Source organism: Sceloporus undulatus, chromosome 3, assembly GCF_019175285.1.
Source record: "Sceloporus undulatus isolate JIND9_A2432 ecotype Alabama chromosome 3, SceUnd_v1.1, whole genome shotgun sequence".
In the NCBI taxonomy this organism is placed as follows: Eukaryota; Metazoa; Chordata; class Lepidosauria; order Squamata; family Phrynosomatidae; genus Sceloporus; species Sceloporus undulatus.
The window spans coordinates 91,010,603-91,036,482 of record NC_056524.1 but is presented as its reverse complement, the minus strand read 5'-3'; the positions used below and the strand labels follow the sequence as shown (position 1 = coordinate 91,036,482).

The following is a 25,880-nucleotide window of genomic DNA, read 5'->3' as shown; positions in this document are numbered from 1 at the left end:
ACCTTTCCTTCCTTGATTTTGGTCCCAATAATCTGACGTCTTTGCTGGATTATTTCAATAAGCAGGTCACATTCCTCCATCAGTTTTGTTTCTTGTCGTGATGCATTCACCTAAAAAAGCACACAAGATTTTGTCATCTGTCTCAGCATGTTCTGAATGCTTTAATTCATGCATTTCTCTTAGAAGATAAAGTTGTCCCCCCACCGCCAATGATAAAATAAGAACAAAATATCCAATAAAATAAGATGCTTACCTAGAGTAAATTCTCAATCCTCTTCTCTCCCCTGTATCCCCCCCCCCTGCATCTGCCTAAGGAGGCCCATCCAAACTCACAGAACAGATAGAGAGGCATGGGAGGCTTCAGGGGAAGGACAGTCCGCTCTGCCTATGGATGCTGCATCATTTAGAAGGCAGATACAACTGGATTTCACTCTATTATATCCTCAATAATGGTCACCATGTGAAATTCAGCACCATCTTCTTCTACCTGTTTGCTTTCTCTCCTTTCTCTACCTGCTATAATGCAGACACAGTTCATCCTATAAAGATATAGCACACTAATTCCCCAAGTATTGATCCTAATGTAGGCAATACAGCACACCACACGGAGGTAACAACAGACCTACATAAGAACCCAAGGAGGAATTGACATGTTCAGTGCACACACAATGCTAAAAGGCTGGGTATGTGTGTGAATGGAATATCCAAGAAGATGGTTTCGCTGTACAGAAGGTTAACATAACTCCCACTTGTATGTTCTAAGAGTTGCTTTATTAAAAAACAACAACAACCACACAGCAGTGTTGACGTGCCATACCTTCCACTAATTTCCATGACTTTGGTGTCTTAACAATGTATGCTATTACAGTATGTTCATACAAAATGCCTTGGGAAGGACCAACTGTCAATTAATAAAGGCTCCATAGGGCCCCCATGTGAAGATTTTAGCTCACATAATTTCTGTAGCTTTCTGTATCACAGCCTTCATAGACTGCTTGTTGTAACTTCTTTACTGCTTACAAAACAACAGTCCTTTGATGAGGTTGCTTTGGCTCCTCTTGCTATCAACTCCATGTCTTTCTCTCCCCCCCCCCCCCCCCGTTTATGTCAAATTTCCACTCCAGAACTGAGTTCCTATTCTGTCTCAGATCTCAAAATATCTTAGCCCCTGCACATCATCATCACTTCTCTTCCTGTCTTGTTCCAAACATTTTCTCCACCAAGCTATGATAACCTTTCACTTTCTTCAGAAGCTTATATTTTTGTCAGTATTCTGACACCTTTCCACTGAACAGCTAACAGTCCCATGTGATATCATAATAGCTGAGCTGTTGATGTGTGTGTGTGTGTGTGTGAGAGAGAGAGAGAGAGAGAGAGAGAGAGAGAGCATGTGTGTATGCTTTATTTTACTAAAGTATATGTTAAATGTCTTCACAGTTTTTTCAGATACTAATAGGAAATGGCATGCAACTATCTCATGCTAATTCATCCCAATAATTATGTCTGAAGAGGTGGAATTTTGTGTTATGTTTGCTGTTGCATGCATACTTTTAAGTTGTTTCCAAATTATGGCAGACACATCAGTTTGTTTTGGGTTTTTTGACAAAATTTGTTCAGAGAGTATGGTTTGCCATTGCCTCTTTTTGAGGCAGAAGAGGTGTGACTTGCCCCATGGATTTCCTTGGCTTAGTGGGTACCAGACTCCTCCTAGTCCAACACTCAAATCCCTATACCACACTGACTGAGGTTCAGGGTATATTTTATATATAATTGTTTGGATGTATATTTTACATTTCTACTAAAATAGTGGGCAAGGCAACCAATAATAAAATTGAGAGAAAGTACAGAATTATAATTAAATAATAAAAACATAATGATTCAAAATACATACTCTGGAAACATTTTGGTGACTTATCCTAGGGGTTGCATCAGGGTAAGTATTTTTTCACAAGAGTTACACAAGAGATACCCACAGTAGCTCCTTGAACAATACCATGCAATAACAGCTGATGACACCTGGTTGCAGCTCCTTCACCCAAATACAATTGGTCACTGACTAGCCACAAGGGTGCCAAGAAAATACAATCTTGGCTATAGAAAGAAACTGCTTGCAACTAAATTGTACCTGAGTACTCTTCTCAAGAAAATATGATCTTGAGTATACAGACCATATCCAGGGGTAGCCATATTGGCCATATATCAAAGTACAATAACATCCAACCCACAGAACAGTGATACCTTTAGTGGACCAACCAAAATGTACAAAATACAAGTTGCAAGCTTTCAAAGCGCCATTAGCAAGACAAAAAGAAATGCTCTTCTGTAGCTTCAAGAATGACAGAGGCAAATTGGATCTCAATGAGAACATCTCTTTTTGTCTTGCTAATGGAACTTAAATTTTATTTCTAGGAGTACCCACATGGCCAGAAGGAGAAGGGGCCTGCCTGCATGAATTTCCCTCCAGAACCATCTGAACTGAGAACAGCCATGTTTTGATAAAATGCAGGCTTGTGACTAACATTATCATAAGTTTTTTCTACTGTATGATTTTTACCACCTTTGCCTGATAAAGAAGCCAGAGGAGCTTTGAAGGTTTACAAAAGGTATTTTGTGTATTTTGGTTGTCCCATAAAGGCATCACGGTTTTGTGGATTTTGGATGTAACTGTGCTTTGAAGACAAAAAGTTAGTTCAGTTACTTTACAACTAAGGCAAGTTTCTTCAAAAACATAACTTTCAAAATCACTTCAGAAGAGCTACAAGGGATGAGATGATCTACTCAGTGCATCCTACCTAGCTGTTTTCTGGATGAAGATTAAGTGAATGCTGTTCTGAGCCTAATATGGAGGTGTCTAAAAGCAGAATGAATCTCAGCATAGACAGGATCTGAAGGACTGGACATAGTTCCTCTGTAACACAGGAGATTATCACATGGTCAAAAGTGACAGAAAAGTGATGGGAGAAAAGCAGGGTGCTCCCATCACTATCGCACAATTGGAGGATGAATATCACACGTGTTCTGCAATATCATGCTCATCCCGTCCTTCTCCTGACAATGAAATGGAATGGTCCTGTCACTTTTGTATTAATGGAAACTCCCATTAATACATAAGTAACAGGACCATTCCATTTCATTGACCATTATAGGGATATCTTAGAGGCTCCATAAGTTGGAAATGACTTGTAGGCACAGAACACAAGACAGCAACAGAAAGCCAATGTGGTTCAGTGTTGGGGCGACAGTGGAGTGCCCACGGAAAGGGTTCTGAGTGCCCTTCTGGCATGCACTGTGCTATCCCTTTCTCTCATTATCAATTTAGCAGTTAAATTATCTAAACTCCCTATTAAGAGCTTAGGAGCTGTGTAAAGATATCACTGATTACCACTATACTGGTATTAACTCCATTTACTTCAAGTCATCTTCTCTGCTTACCTTGACATAAATCTTTTAAAATTCAATTAGGTTTATGACTAAAGGCAAGGGAAGAAGACAAAAAACTGTGCATTGTTAATTTAAAAAACGCACAGTTGATGATGGTCCAAAGGATTTGTCCCTTTATATTTAAAAATCTTATTTAGAATAGAATTATCATTGGAAAGCCTGTTGATTATTACAATAGCAATGCATTTGATAAATCACAGTATGTACAATAATAATATATTACTGTATATTTCTTTACGTTTTGATTAGATTGGTTGTTTATTAGATTATAATACATTTTGTGTAACCATTGTTCTTTTCTGAGAGACAAATGTGATCTCAATGATTATGTATGGAGTGCATACTAAAAGTGCACCTGCACTATATAAATAATGCAGTTTGACACCAGTGTAACTGTCATGACTCCATCCAATAGAATCCTGGGATTTGTAGTTTTCTGAGGCACCAACATTTTTGGATAGAGAAGGCTAAAGACCCTCTAAAACTACAAATTCCACGAACCCATTGGATGGAGCGACAGCACTTACAGTGATGTCAAACTGCATTATTTCTACAGTGTAGATCCACCCTAAGACAGTTTAATGAGAATAAAATGTGCTGAGCCTTGCCCAATTCCATCACCACCTTTGTCTGACATGATCAGAAGCAATTTGGAAAAATTTGTTTAAGTGTTTACATACCGTAAACTCCCATTTGCTGTATCATCCAAACTTTACTAATGGTGGTTAATCTTGGCTACAGTTAATATCAATAAGCCAATTTCAAATCATAGTTTATGATGATGGCTTGTTTTTATTAATCAATGGATGTTATTAGCCCTAATATAGGGTGCAATGCTCAACTGTACTTAATTTAAAACAGAAGGGGTAGCTTACAGTCACCTTCATGTATCTGTGCCAGAACAAGGAATGGGAACTTCACATGCTCAAGACTTGCTACAGGCAGTGCTGTCCCAACACTGTTATACATAGCCACAGCTTGGATAATACAGGCTGACAGAGCTGAGCAGAACATTTACAATGTGTTCCAAACAGTTTTCGTTCATTTTGTTCTGACCCCTGCCAAAACTCCATATTGTGTTGAAACATTCCCAACTGGAAGCCATGGCCAGGATTCAATGGTATATATCATTGAGATTCTGCCACTTCTGCTAAAATTGGCATAGTCTCTCTGCTGTTGTTTGACCATATGTCTCCCAATTTGTCAGACTGCCTAGACCTGAGCCACATAACGCTTTATAGGTGGCCATGTTAGCTTTTGCTCCCAGTATTCAGCCTGGTTTTTTGTTGCTATTGTGTGCTTTTCAGTCATTTCTGACTTATGATGATCATATCATGGGATCTTCTTGTAAAGATTTATTTAGAGTGGGTTTGGCTTTGCCTTCCTCTGAGGTTGAGAGAGTGTGACTTATTCAGGTCACCCAGTGGGTTTCCATGGCTAAGCAGAGATTTGAACCCTGGTCTCTAGAAACATAGACAATGCTCAAACCACACAACCTGTTTGCTCTCAGTCAACCTAATGCCAATTATTACATTTGTTCATAGGTTTTGACATGTTCCCTGATAGTTTTGGATTTCTATTACTATGGTAAACAATTTCCTTCTTTCCCAGCTCTAATCCATACTTATTTCTAACACAGTATACACATAAAAGCAGTTTTATAAATCTCTGGTAATATCTTCTTTCAGTTATTTCTATCTTTTGTTTTACTCTGAAAAAATGGTCTTAAATTTTTCTGTTATTATTTTCTCAGGCATCTCTGCTGAAACAGCACAGTTACCCTTTTAAGGTTGTGCATTTTTCTGAAGGGAAAGTGATATATCAAACTATGCAATTTTGAGCCACACTAGACACAGTTCCAACTTTCTCTATACTGTAGTGCCATGAGTACAGTATGCCCCACACAATTGCCAAAACAAAATTCTATAGTTCTTATTCTATATTGCAAAGACCAGATAATACAAAAGGGATTATTCGACAGTATTTCCTGTCCAACTCGATCAATTTTCAGGATTATCATCAAAACCTTCCTGTTAGTAGCTTCCTCTTCTGCTTTTCAACTTCCAATTCCTAAATGTCAGTCTGTGAATTAAAAAGTAAAGGAGTTGGCACTGTGCCACATAATGAAAACACAGTATGCATTTTTATTGTAATGAGCAAAGTCTTCTTATGGTTTAATAAACGTCTACTGGGAAGCACCCTGCTAGCATTGTTCTAATTTTTGCTAAACCATGAACAAGAGATTTTCTAAGCCCATTTCATGGAAAACAGAAGAGAGACATACTTAGCTGTGAAATTTAAAAGAACTCTTTGTTGAAGCAGCTGAAATCCTTTTTAAAAAGTATTGGCATTTCCATTATTTGTAATGGAATCCTATTTTTCTAAACTTTTTCCATCTCTGTTTCACTCTCTTACATTCCACTTTTCTTTGGGGGATTTTTCATTTGGCTGAAAGACAAGAAAGGGACTGCCAGATACTTCTGAATGATACTAACACTCTGTGCTATGGTAATATTATCCTTCTGTGATGTACTGCCTATCTTAGCTATGCTTCCACAAGTGAAGGACAGCTTTATCAAGATGACCTGTCTTTCCTTGTTTTCATGGGTTTACACAATTGGGACATCAAATAAACAATCATTTTTGGCCTACAACTTGAGCACTGAGTCTAGCCTGAAGAAAGAAAGGGAATATATCATTGAGTTAAAGGAGCAGCAGCAACATTATAAGTAGAAAATAATTGGCACAGGATAGTTGGGTCAAAGAAATATATTAAATTGTTTTCTTACTCTGTAAAATCCAAGACTGATCCTCGATGAGACATTTGTATGAGTATTTTTTTAAAGTTAGAAAACACTGGCAGAAATAGAAGCATTTAAATCCTGTACAGGAAAACATGTTCCCTCCCATTCTTCTCCACTAATTGTTCCAGATTTCTTGACATCTGTGTTCTGATTACGTTGCTGTGCAACAGACTGAAACAACTTCATTCTATCGACTAAATAATATACGCTTTTCATAAAACTGTTATACATTTGAAAGTTAGCCCCCCCCCCCCCCCATGGCACACAGATAGGGCTCACTTAACAAAAAAGAGATAGTATTCAGTTTCCTAGCCTTCTTTTGGAAAACTGTAAGGACAACATCTACATTCACAACATTAACTATGGGCTGTGATCTATCTTAGGAAATTCTATGCATAGGGGGACGCGAGGGGACATGACTTCTCTTTAAACCTGGCCACCTGATTGAAAAGTGGAGGCATGGCTAATAAGAATTAAAACCAAGGAAAAAATTATGAAACTCCTGCATGTTATTAGAAATGCAAGAAAGCTGCAAACAGTAAACCCATTCTGAATGTCTGCTCCCAAATTATTGTCCTATCTACAAGCAGAGGAACCCACAGCAAAAGCAGTACTTGGTGGGTTGGAAATACAAATCAGTTACAAGATCCCTTTTAAAAGTTATCCTTAGAGACAAATTACATACATGTAGGGGGAACAGCGATGAGACTCATGAAGGATCTATGCCTGCAGGCTCCAATCCCAGGTATCCTCGTGTTTGTACAACATTTGAAAAGGACAACATACACACATACACTGTCTCTACTACCAAGGTATTCCATGCAATGGAGAAACTTGTTTCTGACTTTGTGGAGAGCCGAGGCACGTTCAGCAGTATAGATGTAGGTTCCCACTTTCAGGCACTGCTCCAGACTTACCAAACTCTGGGCACAGGGCCAGCAAGGGTCTCGCTCCCCCTCGCCAAGCATTCAGGGACTACACAAGAAGGAAACTATGTGAAAAGAGCTTTTGTTCCTTAGAACGTGCAGTTCTGCCCTAAGTGTTTCTATAAATCAGTATGGCCCCACTCGAATCTATGTGCTTGCCCCTCAGTCATGGATCTCAGCTTTAATGCTGAACTAAAGACTGACTCATACACTGTCCTAGTCAGCATATTGCCTCTATGTGAACTGAAGCACAGGATTGACTCTTGGATCATTAAGTATGCTCGGCTTGCACAGTCTGTCTGCTGCCCTTTCATGCAGACAAATTACATTTGGTGATATATGTGTGGAAGAACAATACTCCCTGATATTCTACATCAGGGGTGGGCCAGTCCTGGTTTTCTTAATGTTATTAGACTCCGAATCACATCAGCTCTGGCCAGCATAGGCAGGGTTCAAGGATGGGATTTTGGGCTGATGCGTTTGGGATTTAGGATCATGGAGAACTGAAGTCCCCATCATCTCTCATCACTAGTTGCGGTGGACAGGACTATCAGGAGCTATAGTCCCACAACATCTGGAGGTAGGCATATGTAAATCCAAGTGTAAGTTACTTGTTCTACTACTTACTGATTTAACAGGAGAAGAACATATCATCTGTTCCAAACAAAACTCTGTGTAAATCTAATGTTTGGACTCCTGGCTGTACTCTGGTCTGGTCTTATACAGTAATAGCTAAGCTCAGGTTAACTAAGATGCTAACCACATGAAGTTTTCATAGGCATAATTAAATGAAAGATTAGGAAGAATAGCCAGGCACAATGAACACTTAACAAGTTTAAACATATTAGGAGCCTGCCCAAGTTTTAAAATATGCAGTGGAGGCCTTTCTCTCAGTCCCAGGCATGTATGGTGAAGACAAGGAAAGAGCATTTTCAAATTTTAGAACTCCCTTCCCACAAGAGGATCAGTTAGCTCCATCCCTGTTATCATTGTACCACCAAGTAAAGACCTTTTCATTTAGCCATTCCTGTCTTGTTGCAGTACATCTAGCTTTTACTGGAAGATGCTGTGCCTGGTATTTCATTATATTTTAAGTGATTTTTAAAAACTGTTTTTAATTTGTGTTTTTAAAACAAAATTGTGGCTTGTCTTTTAACATTTGTATTTGCTGGTTTTTTAAGAAGTCACACTGCTTTTTCAATGGCTGTAAGCATATGTTTAAAAGAACCATTTTGGTTCTCCTGGACTTTTCAGCGACTTTTGATACCATTGATGATGGTATTCTTCTGGACCACCTCTCTGGGATGGGGCTTGGAGGTACTGTTCTACAGTGGCTCAGTTACTTCCGGGGGGGGGGGCGAACTCAGAAGGTGGTACTGGGGGACTCCTGTTCAAACCCCTGGCCATTGATCTGTGGGGGCCTTCAGGGTTCTGTATTGTCCCCTATGCTGTTTAACATATACATGAAACTGCTGGGAGAGGTTGTCCGGGCACTCAATTCTACTACTCCTTCCCAGCTCAGTCCAAGGAGGCTGTCTTGGTCCTAAACCAGTGTCTGTCTTCAGTAATGGACTGGATGAGAGCAAACAAGTTGAAACTTAATCCAGACAAGACAGAGGCGCTCCTGGTCAGTCGGCAGATCAGGGAATAGGGATCCAGCCTGTGTTAGATGGGGTCACACTCCCCCTTAAGACACAGGTTCACAGTTTGTGGGTACAGTGGACCTTTGCTTTACGTGGGGGATCCGTTCTGGACCCCCCCATGTAAGGCGAATTCCGCCTATGCTTGAGCCCCATTCATTTCAATGGGGCTCGTGCGTGCAGTGGCGCAGTGGCATAGCAGCGTGTGCCCCATTCATCTGAAAGGGATGCACTGCCCCGTGCGCTCCTCGCGGCTTGAGCGCATGTGCTCAAAGCTGCATATAGCACACCCACGTATAATGCGGGCACGCTGCACTTTTGGACTCAGCTTTGAACCAGAAGGCCCAGGTCTCTACTGTGACCAGGAGTACTTTCGCACATTTAAAACTTGTGCACCACCTGCACCCGTTCCTTGAGAAGTCATATCTGGCCACAGTGGTACATACCTTGATTACATCCCATCTGGACTACTGTAATAGGCTGTACATGGAGCTGCCTTTGAAAAGTGTCTGAAAAATTTAGCTAGTTCAAAGAGCTGCTGCCAGGCTGTTAACAGGGGCAGATTACAGAGACTATAAAACTCCCCTGTTGAAACAGCTTCATTGGCTGTCAGTTTGTTTCCGGGTACAATTTAAGGTGCTGGTTATTTTATTTATTTACTTGTTTATATCTCGCTCTTTCCCCAGGACTGGGACTCTTACCTATAGGGCTTACCTATAAAGCCCTACATAGCTCAGGTCCACACTATTTGACAGACCGTTTCTCTTGGTATGAACCAGCCCGGACTCTGAGATCCTCTGGAGAAGCCCTTATTTCTGTCCCACCACCATCACAAACACGGTTGGAGGGGACGCAAGAGAGGGCCTTCTTGGTGGCTGCCCCTAGACTCTGGAACTCCCTGCCCATGGAGATCAGAATGGCTCCCTCCTTGATGGCCTTCCGCCAGCAGGTGAAGACCTACCTGTTCACACAGGCGTTTAAGGAATTGCTGTAAGGACAGGCTGGGATGTTGGACCATTTTAAAAATCTGATACAGTTTTTTCTCTATATATAGTTTTATTGTTTTAAAATATATTTTATTCCTTTAATAACTATCTGTTTAATACTGTAATAATTTAATTCCTTTTTAATGTGCATTTTTAAAAATGTTTTTAATTGTACTGTTTTTAATGCTGTGAAGCCACTCTGAGTCCTAGTCCTGGGAAAAGAATGGGATACAAATAAATATAATAATAATAGTAACCACAACAACATGTGTTGGGAGAAAGGAAGTATATAAATAAATAAATAAATAAAATAGTTCAAATAACTTTAGGTGCTGAATGAGGCCTATTTAGCTGCTGTTTCTCTTCGCCCTAAGGTGGATGATGGCAAAACAAGCTTTTGGGCTTTTGTTATCTGCATATACATGTACTCTCCAACATTATACCAATGAAAACAAGGTCACATGTGGCCAAGCATCATCAGAGTGTGGTCAAGATTACAGAAGTTATTAATGGGGTGGAACACACAAGCTAGGAGAGATTGCAGCCCTTTATTTTGTCTCAGCCTACTATAAAGGGCAAAACTCCACCTTCTCATTTCTCTCCCACTGAGTTAACTGATTGCAAACTACTTTTGCACATTGAACTCAGTTTATATCAACTGAATTATGGAAGGTGGGAGGAACAGAATGAAACTGGAACATTTTAAAAGCAGATGAAAAAAAAATGGAACAGAGGATTAATCAGGACCATTCCTGCCAAAACAAGGCACTTTGAGAGTATGTATACATCTGTTCTTATCTATCCAAAAAATGTTATTCCAGTCTTCCTAATTCAGTTTCCTGATTTAGAGTATTTTGAGTGGTAATTCAAAAGGACCCCTCCTCATGAAAAGGAAAACATGAAAAGCAGATGTGAATTGTCATTCATTATAACAGCATATGTTTACAACATGCCTCAGATACTTTCTTCACACTGTGCACAATTTTACATATGTCTTTCACATCTCCTGTTACTTTACCCTTTTTCTAAGACAAATGATCCCAAGCAGTGAAACTTTGTCTTGTTGGGGAATTGTCTGAGAGCCTTGTTCATTCTTACTGCACCCTTTCCAGATCCAAACTATCATTTTCAGGGTGTCAATTTTATTACTTAATCTGAAACTCTAGCCTAGAATTCATAAACTGTGAAGCAGTAGACAAATATAGACACACTCTTCTGCTTAATCATACATATGCACTTTCCATTGTTAAACTGAATGCCAGTTAACAAACCAGGATAGTGAATCAGGATCTGATTCTGGTTTATTGGCCAAGGGCTAATTTCAGATTTAGTATTAACTAGATTAGACCTATTGAAAATACTGACATTTGTTAGTTAATGCTAACATAAATCCAGAAAATTCAGTTGCTCTGGTTGGGACATGGTAGATTACCACATGAAAGACTAGTTATGGAATTGAAGTGGAATTACAACCTATGATTCCTCTCCTTTTCGTACAATCTCATCACTCATCCATTGCTGATCTGTTGTTATACCATTATTATCATGCAATTTTGCATTGCTGGTATCTCTTGTTAATGTGAAATTGTGCAATAATAATGGTATAACAACCGATCAACTATGGATGAGTGAAAAGAAGAAGAATCATGGGGCGTAATTCCATTTCAGTTCCACCAGTAGAGCCCTGTGTGGTAATCTCCTAAATGTCGTAATTTGGTTCTCATTTGCTGAGTGACATTAAGTAAGAGTTACAGGGTTTGGTTGTAACCAGAAACACAAATCAGGATGTTCATGTCAAAGGCTGTGACGCTGTCAACTAATTGCTAATATAAGTCACCATGCTAATCTGGTACTGATAAAAATGGCATAAGAACATAGAAATGTTGCTTATACTGAGTGAGAGATTGGCCCATATAACCCAGTATTGCCAGTGATGACTGTTGCAGCTCTCCAGAGTTTCAGGAAGGATTCTAGCTCTGTTTGGAAATACCACATGTTTCTTAGTAGTCTTCATATAAGAACTAACCAGACCAGACCCTGTTTGGTTTCTGAATTTAGAATGACCAGGTATGTTCAGAGTAGTATGAGAGCATTAAAACATGCACTTCTTAAAACCAGATCTATACAAGTCAATGGAGTATTTTCATTTCATTTACAAATGACTGACATATTCTTTTTAAAAAATGAGTTTCAACATCACTTTAAAAATGGCCATAGATTTCTCTTCATATAGTAGCACTTAAACAGGGTGAGTTTAGCTTCCTTGTTGTGATTTTATGGCAAATGGTATTAAGTGATATATGAGCTATGCAGCTGTTGTTCTTTGGCAACAGAGAACTATCTGTAAAATTAAGATCAAAGTGAAATAACACATCTGCTTCCAGTATGTCAGCTGTATCTTTACAATGAAGGAACTGCTGGTTCTGAGATAAAATTAGAAAGGAAAGTTCCCTATATGTAGGTTGTAAACGAAAAAATAAACTAATGAGAAAAATCATCATAAAAAGAACAGTCTCTTTACAAATTAGAAAAAGCAAATGACTGTATCCTATCTCACTGCCAAGCATTTTAATGCCTTATTATTATTATTATTATTATTATTATTATTACTCAGCTTCCCACCCCATCCCCAAAATTGGGACTCATGGAAACTAACAAAAATTAAAACAAATACAATTAACAGCACTTAAATTAAAAACATACAAAAAGTTATTGTTAAAATCTCATTAAACTATCCATGGAATTAAAACTCTTTAAGACAAATCCACAAAAGACAGAAGGTCAGTAAAATGACATGATAAAAAGCTCTCACAGTCAATTCCAAAAAGGCTCTAAGAATAGAAAACATTCCAGTTGTCCATGAAAGAAGATGAAAGAAAGAGCCATCCTAGCCTCATTCAGGAGGAATTTTCAAAGCTTGGGAGCAGCCACTAAGAACGTCCTCATCTGTGTTCACATCAGACGTGCCTTTGAAAGTGGTGGGACTCAAAGAAAAGTATCTCCTGAAAATGTCAGAGCACAGGAAGGCTCATACAGTAAGACACTGTCCTTCAGATATCAGTGACACATATATCAAAATCCTAAAGCAGTACACTGAGGAGTATCTGCACTGCAGAAATAATGCAAAAGTTTATCCCATTAACAAATAAGCCGGTTTACCTCTTCTGGTTTGAATTCAGGATCCGGGATGCCCCCAAATGTTATCATACCTAAATTGCTGCCTATCTATCTGGGATGCTGCTGCCTGGATGCTCAGCCAGCCAATTTTTGAAGTCAGAAGCAACCCAACTTCGAAAAAGTGCTGGCTGAGTGAGCCTTCGACCTGGGATGCATCTGGGCGGTGGCATCCTGACTAGATAAACTGTAATTTCTCATTCTGTAATTTCTCATTCTGCCCAAACCAAAAAATCATGTGGATGAGTTTCAGCACAAGCCAGAATATTAAACCAGCTTCATGGTTTAATTATCTGACTTGTTCCAAAGATAATAACTATGGTGTCCTAGTCCTGGATAAGCCATAATTACCGTACACTTCCTTGTCTTCAGCTCCTCAAAAAGAAGACTGAAAAGACTGGGTGCAAACACAAAAGCCTTATTCATATATCAGATAATTAAGTCAATATACAAAAGTCCAAATGCAGTCATTTGATTGTATCTGAAGTTAACATTTTCAGTGATTGTTGAAGCATAACAAGCATGCCAAAAATATAAATTCATCACAATTCTTCATTTTGCTAACATTGCTTGTACTTAGCTAACCTACATTTTCAATGTGAAAACTGAAGCCTAAGAAGTTTGTGTCAGAAATGATTCAGACTTGAAAGTTCTATATCTTTTGCTCATTCCACTAGCACTTTTTTTTAAAAAAAAAAAGAAAATATGTGTGAGATTTTAAAAAAAAGAAAATATGTGTGAGATTCAGTGTCCATCAAACTTGCTTGTGCATTCATTATTAAAATGAAAAGCCAGATATCTTCTCTGAATTCAACAGATTTTTTTTCTGTCTGGAGTCTCCTAATTTCAGTACAGGTTATCATGCCATATTTCTTTTTTTAAGAAACAAGGCAATACAAATGTTAATAGAACTGAATTATAGTCAGAATTACAATTGTGATAGTGATCGCTCTGTGTTTAGAAACTATGAAGTTCATCACACGGGCCCTAAAATGTGCCCGTTGCATTCTAAAATGGGGGCGTGCACGGAATGGGATGCGGCTAAGAACTGGAGTTTACTGCACAAGGGAATGCTGCCGCTGTCGCAGGGCATTCCAATTGCATCCTACATCCGTTCCAGAGGGCACAATTTTTGAGAACGCTTTGGAACAGTTCTCAGAAATCGCGCCCTCTGGAACGGATGTAGGATGCGATTGGAATGCCTGGCGGCAGCGGCAACAATTCCTTCTGCAGTAAACTCCAGTTCTTAGCCCGATCCCGTTCCATTCGCACCCGTGTGTGCACCCATTTTGGAATACAACGGGACTGTTTTAGGGCTCATGCAATAAACATCTATGTGTCTCTTGATATACAAGATTTGGGAAATGTTAATTTTTGAAATACAATTCTCAGAATTCCTTAGCCAGCTCTCCTTTGCCTAGCTTTGACATACCCATAATACAAATTTGTAATGCGACCTGATGCCCTCTGATATTCAATCCCTAGAAAGCCCTGGCCATACCAATCTATTAGCTTTAGGACTTCTGTGCTACAAGGACTTTGGGCATATGTCATAAGGTACACATTTAATTCTTCTGAGGTCCGGGTGAAGATTTTGGGGCTGATTCATCATCTTTCACAAATTCCACTTCAGTTGTGGATTAAACCTTCATGGGGCATAGTTTAAAATAGTTCTGGGAAGAAAATCAGATCTTCCAAGTGATACTATTATTACTACATTCTGTCAGTTCATCAGCCTCCTCTTTCTTGCATGATCATTCCATAGTCTCTACCACATTTAATTCAAATGTCCCTTTTATATAATCAGTCTTTCATATTCAGTGTGTCTTTCAATTTTATTTTTCTTGAAATAAATTTGGCTTTTTTAAAAAAAAATCTTGACTATACTTAAAAGAACCTGCCTGCATTATCTTAACTATTGTAAAATGTAAGTGGATATCCATGAACATAGTGAAAGATAATATGCCATCAGAACCAGACAAGGAAGAAGTTGGGAGCAAACCTGTGTACTGCAGGGAAAATTCTTCAATGGGTTTGTCATGTGAAATGACCAACAAACAAACATTTTAACATAACTGTGTAGGCATTTTAATTTTGAAATATTCCTGCAATATTTGCTTGATGACTCTGTATTCATAATACTTCATTTCCTATGATATCTAGATTCAGTTATCACAGTTCCACACAGTAGTATTTTCAATAGTTTGAAAAGTCTACCTGTGGGTACAAACCATTAGAGATGGGACAGTGGTTTTATACTGGGATGATCCAGGTATCAAATATTCTAAATCTAGACCGGTACTCACCTCCACATGTTGGCAAGTTTGAATTAATTTAGCCAAAAGTGTTTCCAGTTCAGTATTTCTCTTGATAAGATTTGTGAGATTGCTTTCCAGATTTTGCTGTTTAAAAAAAAGAAGACAACATAGATGAGTGATTTTGTACTCTGCACCATTTACAGCTATAACCAAATACATAGATGAAAAAGCATCCTTTGAAGAAACTAGTGTACTAAATCGCTCTACAGTTTTTCTGCACTTCCTCACTATTTAATACAACAGACACAGAAATATGGTTTTAGCCATGAATATCCAAGTATTTAGCAATGGTGACAAAACTGTCAAGCAGAACTAGCTCACAAGTGGATGGAAACACCCCTTTGACTTTGGGTAATTCTGCTACTGAAATACACCAACTTCTTGTGTAGACATTTCTTGTGCAAACCTGTGACTAATAAATATGTGCAATGAGGAAATGCAGAGTACCATACCTCCCAACTGTCCCAATTTGGCAGGGGCAGTTCCAATTAATCCCTGTTATCACACCTTTTCTACTCCTTTTAAAAAGTCCCAGCTTATTGTTCCTTTTCCTCTGAATTCAACTGCTGAAAATTGTATTCAGTTAACTGAGGGAGAAGGGAGATTTATCTTCTTCATTAATAACCTTTGCCATCTTGACCACACTGATGTTGCTTGTCACATGTGTTGTGGTTTTCATTTGTGAAATGTTGGAAAATATGTTGTACAAACTTGAGGGGCCTGTTGATCACACTTTATGGGCCACAAGAGTGAAGTCTGGGTGTTCGATGTAGCTCAGTTTCTCCTGCCCTGGTTTAGATGGAGAAATAGTTTGGCTCTTCTTTCACTGTAAACATCAACAACCACTATGATATTTTTTGAGGTTAAGGCCTCTGTATTTTTTTAATCCGCTACTAAAAATGTAAAGTGTTTATTGTGTTCTTCTTCAAGAGCTCATTTGTGCTACTCTCTAGGAAAGTAATCAACTTTCTGCAACAAATCTTTCATTCTCCTAATCCTTTACTGCTGGTAGATCTGTTTATCTGCTGAGTACTGAAGATAATATAAATGGTTCTAGCAGGATTAAAAAACAAAATCATAGGGGGGGGGGGCAAGCAAATAAGCCCCTGACCATCTTCAATTTACACTTGTATTTATTAATAATTTATTTAACCTCAGAGATATACTGTATTATCTTATATCATGCAGGCAATACCATAATCTGCTATATTCTTTGGACAACCACTCTGGCATATATCCTGTCATACCTTACTCTGTCTGTCTGTGTACATACACATACACACACAAACACACACTGTGTGCATGTATTTCATGTCCTTAAAGCATCTACAATATGTCATCTGTTCATTCACTCCTCATTGTAGCTTTCCCCACACATTTGGTTATACCTGTAAATGGTTACAGACAAATATTTTTCACTCTGTGCCACTAACAGTCTGAAGGATAACCAGCATAGTACAGTGGTTTGAGTGAGCACTCTGGGAGATGAGGATTCAAATTGGGCAAGTCACAGAATCTGAAAAGGGGATGGCAAGCCCTCTTTAAACAAATCTTGCTGAAAAAACCCTGTGATAGCATTGCCTTGGGGTTACCATATGTCAGAAAAGATTTGGAAGGCACACAACAATAGACAGTTAGGGTGTTTTCAGTGGTGCCAGTTTACTTTTTAATGAAATAGTCTTATTGCTCAGATGAAGCAGCAGTGAAAGAAAGCTTAGCATAGAGTTTGGAAGTACTTAATTACAAATAACTAGTTACTTATTATTTCCTTTAAAAGTAATTAAGATGCAAGAACTATATTATAACTTTGAGAGGGATACTGTTGTGGTCTAACTGTGACTTTTTACTGTTACTGTTTTGTAGGTGCAGCCTTACTACATGGTGTAACAGGAAAGTCCTGCCTCCTGCTCTGTTGTGGGTACTGAGGCAATGATGAAGTGGACAGGAGGACAGTGTGGTTTTATAACACAGGCCTATGGGTTCTAGCTTTTCAGATTTTTCAAAAATAATTACAGTACCAGCAACTATTTTTCCCGCATTTGAGAAACACAAATGTAAAGTTACATTTAAAAACTGCTACTATAATTGTACAGTAGCTGACTGTGGATGTTGAGCTATAAATGCAACTAATTACTTCTAAAATTAAATCTCCCAAATTCTGAGTTAAATGTGGCAAAGACTCTAGCTATGAAGATTAGCTAGCTATGAAGACTGGCTATTGAAGAGTGTGCTTTGCATCACTTTATAGTCTTGGCGTTATGTATTACATGTATAGCTTTCTTCTAAGGAGCTCAAGCTGGGATATATGGTCTCATATGATTCATACAATACATCTATGAGATTAGCGATAGTGATTGGTTGTGTGAAGTTTATCTGATTGAGTCAACTTTTGAATCCAAGTCTCCTTGGTACTACAGTATTGTGACAAACAACTATTGCTCTACACCACTGGCTTTCAGTCTCTGCTACTATTTTGATTCACTTCAGTGGAAATCTCGTTTCTCCAAGGTGGGAGAAAATAATTATTTTCAATTCCAATTTATAAAACAATGGACTTTTATTCAATTCGGATTAATATGACTCCTAGATCCCCTCACTGAAATATTTCCGTTAAATGAAAGTACACAAAGCAGAAGATTGTTTTTAAAAAAATCTTAGTGAGAAAAAGGATGATACTTCTCTCTAATTCTTCTCCTGCTGAAAGGAACCTAGTGTCCTTTCAGCTCAGTCCTGAATTGCCTGTTATTTAATCTATGTTTCTTTCTTTAATGGAATTCCTTTCTCCCCAGTATCTAATTTCCTGGAAAACTTTTAAAAATAGGTTCCTTTATACCCTCCTAGCTCTTAGGCTAGTATTTATTCCTTTTGCTAGAACTAATTCAGTTTGGTTCTTCAAGTCTTTTAGATATACCACACTCTACATATTTTATTGCTCCCTTTTGTGGGCTGGAAGTTTTGGATTTCTTGACATCTTGCTCTAACAGCATCTGCACTGAAATGGAGCTTTGACTTCAAGATGCAGCATTCTGGATCAAGAGTTAAAGTGACAATCTAAGAAAAGTGTGTGTGCACAGTTTGTATAAAAGAGTGTGTAGTACAACAATGCAGAGTATACATTTTGAAAAAAGGAAATACATTTTTGTGCATGGTCTAGATTGTTTTGAGTTTGGTATCACAGCAGTTTCCAAAGGCAAACAAATATTTATAACACAGAGACAGAAAGAGAAAGAGAGAGAAAGTCCCCAAAATCACTTTTTAAAAAATTGTGACGCTGACTAACCTTTGGGTGACAAATCTGGAATAGGACATTATTCATCAAATTGTTTTTCTGGGAAGTACTAGTTTGCTTACTGTGTTAACAACTAGTATCCCACTACACTGATGAGGTATTAAATTGATATGTTGATCAAGACAGAATTAGGTTTTTAAATTATAGTACTAGTTGCATCTGTAACTGTACTATGCATCTGTAGAAGAAAATCAAAAGGGCAATGAAACATGCTCAGGAAAAGGTGAAAGAAAACAGACAAGTTTGCAGGTGTTTGCTAAAACTTACAAGGAGTAGGATTAATGTATTCCAGATCGCAACCAGTTTTAGTGGGTGGCATTATATAAATAAGGCCCTCTTTTACATTTCTCCAGTTTGCTGTTTTTAAGTGTAAAGTGAGGCAGATGTGAGTGAAAACAGTCTCTGAAGTAACTTGTTTTGCAAATATATAATCTTTAAGGGTTATAGCTTTCAACTGGGCTTACAAATGCAGGAAAAAGTAGTGCAGTTGGTGTCATGTAATCAGCATTTGGAAAATTATTTTCAAAAAGTAATTGCAGCATTTGAAAGTATTTGGAAGGTATGAATAATAATGTAATCGTAATTAAGTCTTCATTCCAATAAGAAAAAAATAGATAAATAACCACATTATATTGTGATTGCAATTTAACAATGGGCATTATTCTTTTAAAGAAGTAATTTTCTAAGTTGGGCCTCTGGCAGTAGGCATATAGGTTTTAGAGTCCTTGTATGCATCATGGCCAAACTTTAACAGCTGTTCAGTGGTACAGTGGTACCCCGGGTTACGAAATTAATTCGTTCCGCGGTTAATTTCGTAACCCGAAATACCTTCGTAAGCCGAATTCCCATAGGCGCTAATGGAAAAATAGCTCTCTGCTGCCCTCCGGTGGCGGAAAATAGCGCCGCGGTTTTTTCGTAACCCGAAGAAACCTTCGTAAGCCGAAGCAATAAATCCCTATGGGATTTTTTCGTATCCCGAAAAATTCGTAACCCGGCGCATTCGTATCCCGGGGTACCACTGTATAAAAAAAGTTAATTTGTATTAGTGGCTTTCATACTTTTTGCAATAGCTTGGCAGCTTCAGCCTGGGGAACGTAGGAAGCCTGAGAATGGCCTGGGGGAAGGAATTTTCTTCTATTATTAACTTGTTTACACATTTCCTATAGTTAATGGTGGAGGGGAGATGGGTCACACTTGCACACTTGGATTTTCTTTCTTGCTTCTGTACTATAGAGATTATCACAAGGGAAAGGAAAACGTCCTTCTCCTATCCTTAAATCATGTTAATGGTGTGATCAGGGGGAAGATTATCACACCCATGCACACTTATCCCGTGTTTTTTCCGTCCATAAAGAGTAATGGACCCATCATTTGGTATTAACGAGAGTTTCCACCAATACCAAATGACAGGTCCATTACTCTCTACAGACAGGAGAACAGGATAAGTGAGCATGTGTGTGATAATCTCCCCCCCCCCCTTCTCTATATAATCTTTGGAAGTCCATCTTCCATTGCCTTTTGGATTATCAACTAGAAATAGACTGATAGAATTAGTTGTTTAGTAGTGGCTATGAGGGGATGCTTGACCCCATCAGTAAAAGGGATAGAATGCTTCTCTACTGCATTCCATCTGCTACATCAGTGATTCCCAAACTCTTGCCTTCTAGGTGTTTTGGATTTCAGCTCCCAGAATCCCAGACCATTGGCCAAGATGACTGAGCCTTCTGGGAGCTGAAGTTTGAAACACTTGGAGGACCAGAGTTTGAAGCTTATCTCATAGCAGTAAAATGTGTCAGTGTTCAGCACCAAAATGACACTAAGCTCTTGATCTGACAGACCTACCCTCAACAACACCTGCAGAGCTACATTTCGTATCAGTTAAAGTTTCCAAACTATGTTCAAAGGGAGCTCCATATAGAGTGAATAACAGTAGTCCATGCTGGACTCATCTTTCCAGATCGGGGTGTACCAACCTAACTCAGTAAATAGTACATTTGAACACCATGGCCAACCCAGTTAGCACTGAGACAAGAAAATTCCAAAACTGCAGACTATTCCAGGCTATTTGTAAGGCGGGTTATACACCGCCATGAAAGTATGGAGTCAGTCCGTACTAGGGTTAGGAAGGTGCGGTGCTTCCGCACCCCCCTAACCCTAGTACGGACTGAGTCCGTACAAAATGGCGGCTCCCCTTCCACATGGGGGCCGCCATGACGACGTCACGACCGTGCCGCCTCTATATGGGGCGGCGCAGACATGATGTCATCGGTCCGTGCCAGGGCGCTTAGTGCGCCCTTTGCGCGGACCAGGAAGGAGCTCCGTTTTGGAGCTCCTTCCTGGTTTGCGGCGCCGCTTTGCGTTGCTGGGCGCAGCCTTCAGATGGCTGTGCCCAGTGAAGCAAGGGAGAAAGGGGCCAAGTGGCCCCTTTCTCCTCCTCCCCGCCGCTGCGGGGTGCGGGGAAGCAGCGTTTTGCCGCTTCCCCGCAGCCTGAAAAGCGGCGGATCGGGGCCTCAGCGGCTGCTGTTCTGGCAGCTGAGGCCCCGATACACCGGGGAAAGGGGCGGGTACAGCCAGCCCCAAATGGGCGGTCTGTAACCCGCCTAAATCTTTATCCAGAATAGTTGGGTTCCCTAACCACAGTATTTCAATCTTGCCTGGATTAAGGATTAGCTTGTTCATTCTTTTCCAGTGTGAAGGCACTTCCAGACTCCAGTTCAAGAGTTTAAATTATTTAAATGATATACCAGTTCTCATTATCTTATATGCGGGCCTACACATTTACTTGAATTGCAGCAAGAATGGATATTGTTGAGATGTACTACTAGTGATGGTTTTTATAAAGCTCAATAAAATGGCTAAATGCAGAAGAGGACTCCAGATTCTTAAACTGTGTATAAGAGGGAATTTCAGCAGACATAGTTTGATGTACAGTAGGATGTGGCAGTCCATATCTTGTGATTGCCATCTTCCAACATCCCTCACTATTCTCTGTGCTGTTGCAATCCAACAGCCTCAGGAGGATTAGAGCAGGGGTAGGCAACCTGCGGCCCGCGGGCCGGATGCGGCCCGGCGAGGCCTTGGGACCGGCCCCAGCCCGGTCCTGCCACCGATTGCCGCCGGGGCCTTTGGCCTCTCGCGTGCAGGGGCAAGGGGGCTATTGTCTATAGACGCCTCAGAAACATGCATTTATATTAACATTTTTTTAAAAAACAGCAATTTTTTTTTGCCTGTCCTCCACTTTTTTAAAAAAAGTGTCCACCATTTGAAATTGTTGTCCTACATTTGTCCCGGTTTATTTATTTATTTAATTTTCTTAAAAATTATTTATTTATTTATTTTTGGCTTCGGCCCCCCCCAGTTGTCTGAGGGACAGCAACCTGGCCCCCGGCTCAAAAAGGTTGCCTACCCCTGATATAAAGCAACCACAAACGCAGGGATAGATTTCAATGGCCAAAGAATCACTACAGTGGTACCTCGGGATACGAATTACCCAGGTTACGAAATTTTCGGGATACGAAAAAATGCAATAGAAAATAATTGCTCCGGGTTACGAATGTTTTTTCGGGTTACGAAAAAACTTCGGCGCTATTTTAAATGGAGCCGCGGCGGAGCCGCGGCTTTTTCCCCATTAGCGCCTATGGCATTTCGGCTTACGAAGGCTTTTCGGGTTACGAAAGCGGCCGCGGAACGAATTAATTTCGTAACCCGAGGCACCACTGTACTTCTTAAGACTTGCTGATTAGGTGAATAAAGACGAAAGGAAATTTGTCTTATCTTTCTCCATTAAATGCTTTTTTTGACTGCAACTTCCCTCAGTCCCAGAACATAAAAAACAAAGCAACTTCTCTTGCCCCTTGATTTTAGCAGAGTCAAAGAGAAATAAACAAATGTAATAGTTTTTTGTGGGTTTTCGGGCTACGAGGCCATGACCGAGAAGAGTTTATTCCCGACACTTCACCAGTAGCTGTAGCTGGCATCTTCAGAGGAGATCTGGACATGGCCTCATAGCCCGAAAAACCAATAAAAACTATGGAAAACCTTTGACGTCACTTTAAACAAATTTAATTCTGAATTCTCCTAGGGCTGTATTTCCTATTCATTGATCCCCTCAGAAACCTAACAGGCAGCTTTAGAATCCACACTCTAGTTAATTTATCCATAACAAGTACTATATATTAATTAATGTACAACTTGCCACATAACTATTGTAATGCAAATTAATGTATACATGACTCTGGAAGGAAACCAGAGTAGAAGGAAACATTGTAGAAAAGAAACCTACAAAAAAGATGATACAGATCAGTTGAAGAATCTTGTACATATCCCAGGAAGCCATAGAATGGAGCCATGACAGTTAAAGCAGTATCAAACTGCATTATTTTTGTGGTGCAGGTGCAACCTGAATTGCTTTTCAAGGCCCACCATGTGGCCTCCAGGCTAGTACCTGTCTTCTTGCTGCCTTGTACATTCCCCAGCAGCACATGGGAGCCATATAGTTATAATTTTCATAAAGGAAAGTGTGATGAAAGCCACGTGGTTATTCAGTCCTCACAATATTTTTTTTCAGAGTAGAGAGAAATAAAATAAATTGCTTTCCAAATGGGAAAAAATAATAGCTTGTGGTTTGATTGACCATTTCTTGTTTTCTAGATGAAAACCCAGAGGCTACCTATTGATCTACAGATGACTTCCCATCTCTCAGTCCATCTATCTATCTATCTATCTATCCATCCATCCATCCATCCATCCAATCATTTATCCATCTACAGTACATAAATGGAAGAAGAAGCCAATGGAAGAAGTCAGATGATTAATATAGTCAATTAATGGTTAATCTAATATCAATGTACATTGAAAAACTGTACAAAGGAAAACCTATTTCCAGAACCAAGAATCCAACACAGAGACACTACAATAAATTTGTCTTGAAATATGGAAAAAGGGTTTTGGCCACAGAAGTTCCACAGAGGCAAAAGATAAAATAAATGGAGTCCAGACTGTTCATAATGTTGATATGCTGCTACCAGTCAATGTTAGTTAAGTTACAACTAGTGCAACTCACCAAATGCAGGTTAAAGAACTATCTCACAGTGAATGCCCTATAGCAGTCTTACTAGCTGGAGCCTTCAAAATTAGTTGTGAAGGGCTTTACCTATAGAGAACCATAGCAATCAAGCTGAAATGAATGCCAATGAATGCCTAAGTGTGTGGAGATCTGAAAAGGGAGGAACTTCAGAAATTTTTTAAAAAGCACTCAAGAAGTCTCACTTATTTTTTTATGTCAAGGATTCAAGTCAACCTTATATTATTATTATTACCCCTTTCTCTCCAGATGTGGAAACTGGAATAGTCAAGACTGTTTGGATAAGGTGTTTCACAACAGAAATTTCACAAAAGCTGAATAAAGTAAAATCCATTTGTCACTGAACTTTTTTTTAGCTCTGAGCATTACTAAAGGAAAGTAGTATTTGCTAAAACAAGCAAGTAAAAGATTGTCAGGAGAGCCACAATTTACCCAGTGCTTTGGAAAGCCAGCATATAAAACCATCTGTCCATTTGACTTCATTTATCTTATGAGAATAAATGGGAGAAAATTTGCTCTCAGTCACTCTGCGCATAATATTAAAAATTTGTGGTTAAAACACACCAACTTGTCTTGGTCCCCTTGAGTTTTATATAGATCAAATAATATAATATAATATTGTGACAGGTATGAAAAACAGCCAAGAAAGCCTCAATAATAACTACCCTTGTGGATTCAGTAAGACAGCTGTGGATGTGCTCCAGTATATATCATTCTTTCTGTTTCCATTATTTATTTGTATTCGTACTTGTATGTTTTAGTGGTGCATTACAGTTATATTTACAATTAGAGGCCTAGTTTTGAGTGAATTACTTCCCCCAAAGCAATCATTTTTATCCTCAGGTGATTGATAATTTTTCACTTCCCTTGGAAATGGAACTTGCTGAATTTGTATTATCAGTAAGGATGTAAATGCTTTCGTATTTCATCTTCACAGTCAAGGATGAATAATTTCTGTGCAATTTTCACCCAGAATTCACATATCCTGTAGGGTTTCAGGAAATTATTCTAGGCAGAGATACATGTGGATTATATCCACAAAAATGATGGTGGTTTGGACATTTTAAAATGTTTTGAATAAAACGGAGCAATATTAAAAAAGCCACATGTGTTTCTGAAAACAGTGTGGAGGAGGTTTCATGAAAAATGTGGGCTTTGTACAAAAAAAACCCCCCAAACCCTTATTTTTTCACACACAGAATCCTATTTCCAGCAACATACGTTTTTGTGCAAAATTGGTGGGTTTTGTGGAAAAAACAGCAATTTTGTAAGGATCTCCCCAACTTTGTGTGTTTCTGGAAACAGATTTTTGTCCAGAAAATACATTCAAAAAGCCTATGTATACTTCTGTGCACAATCAATTTTCAAAAAACCTTTCAGATGCCTGACTACCAGGTAAAATTTGCACAGAATTCTTGCCTCTGTGTTATTTGTCCAAACCATATTGCCTGAGGTTTAGGAGAATCATTTTTTGTTGGGAAACACATAGTGAATATTCTTTCCATCACTAATTACTAGGAGAAATCTACTAAAGCACATTACTGGCAAGGTAAAAAGATCCCTCATAGGTGTATACCTTAGACTTTGTGTAAACCTCTACATGTGAATGGAGAGCACACAAACTAACATTAACACTGTGGGTGTCAGCATATGAGGGTTATGCTTGAACATCTGATGGTACAAAGCATAATATACACTGTTAAAGATAGAAATATTCTGCTGGCATTCTAAATCCTCTAAGAAACCTATGTATGCAGTGTGTGTATTTGTAGACTGATCCCACGCATGGATTCGCCCCCCTTTTTAAGTTTGTTTCATTGATGCATCATTTGTCTTTGTCTTTAAGTTAAGGGTCATATAAAGGTCAGTATAAACTGCAGGGGTAGAAGAACTGATGTGTCTAATCCATACTGTCCACTCCACTGTCTTATGTATCTGTAGGATTTCTGAAAGTGCAGTCTGGCATGATTTTGCAGATCACAGGACATTGGATTTTCTAAGTTGCTTGGTTCATCCCTTCAGAAGAAGGCACTATGTAAGCAAATAGAATTTATTGTGCTCCATGTCTGTACGCAGGTTCAAACCAGCATATGGCTTGCTCCCTCTTCACATATTTACTGAACACGTGGGGTCAAACTAGATAATATGTTTGTTGAAGATGTGCTCTCCTATGTACTCACCTTTGTCAGAGCATATGATTTCCCCTATTTATTCATTTT

General features: G+C 39.0%; 2 protein-coding genes across 3 annotated transcripts in view; one reads left to right on the top strand and one right to left on the bottom strand.

Annotated features, from left to right (window-relative positions):
• Nucleotides 1-25,880, top strand: part of LOC121925521 (protein WWC3-like) — a 529,629-nt gene that overhangs the window by 314,345 nt on the left and 189,404 nt on the right. The gene's annotated exons all lie outside the window — the stretch shown is intronic.
• MID1 (midline 1) overlaps nt 1-25,880 on the bottom strand; it is a 134,702-nt gene that overhangs the window by 25,553 nt on the left and 83,269 nt on the right. The window contains exons 3-4 of the mRNA XM_042457764.1: nt 15,278-15,373; nt 3-110 (exon numbers count right to left, since the gene is read on the bottom strand). Coding sequence (XP_042313698.1) covers nt 3-110; nt 15,278-15,373 — 204 coding nt within the window. The remainder of the gene's footprint in view (nt 1-2; nt 111-15,277; nt 15,374-25,880) is intronic.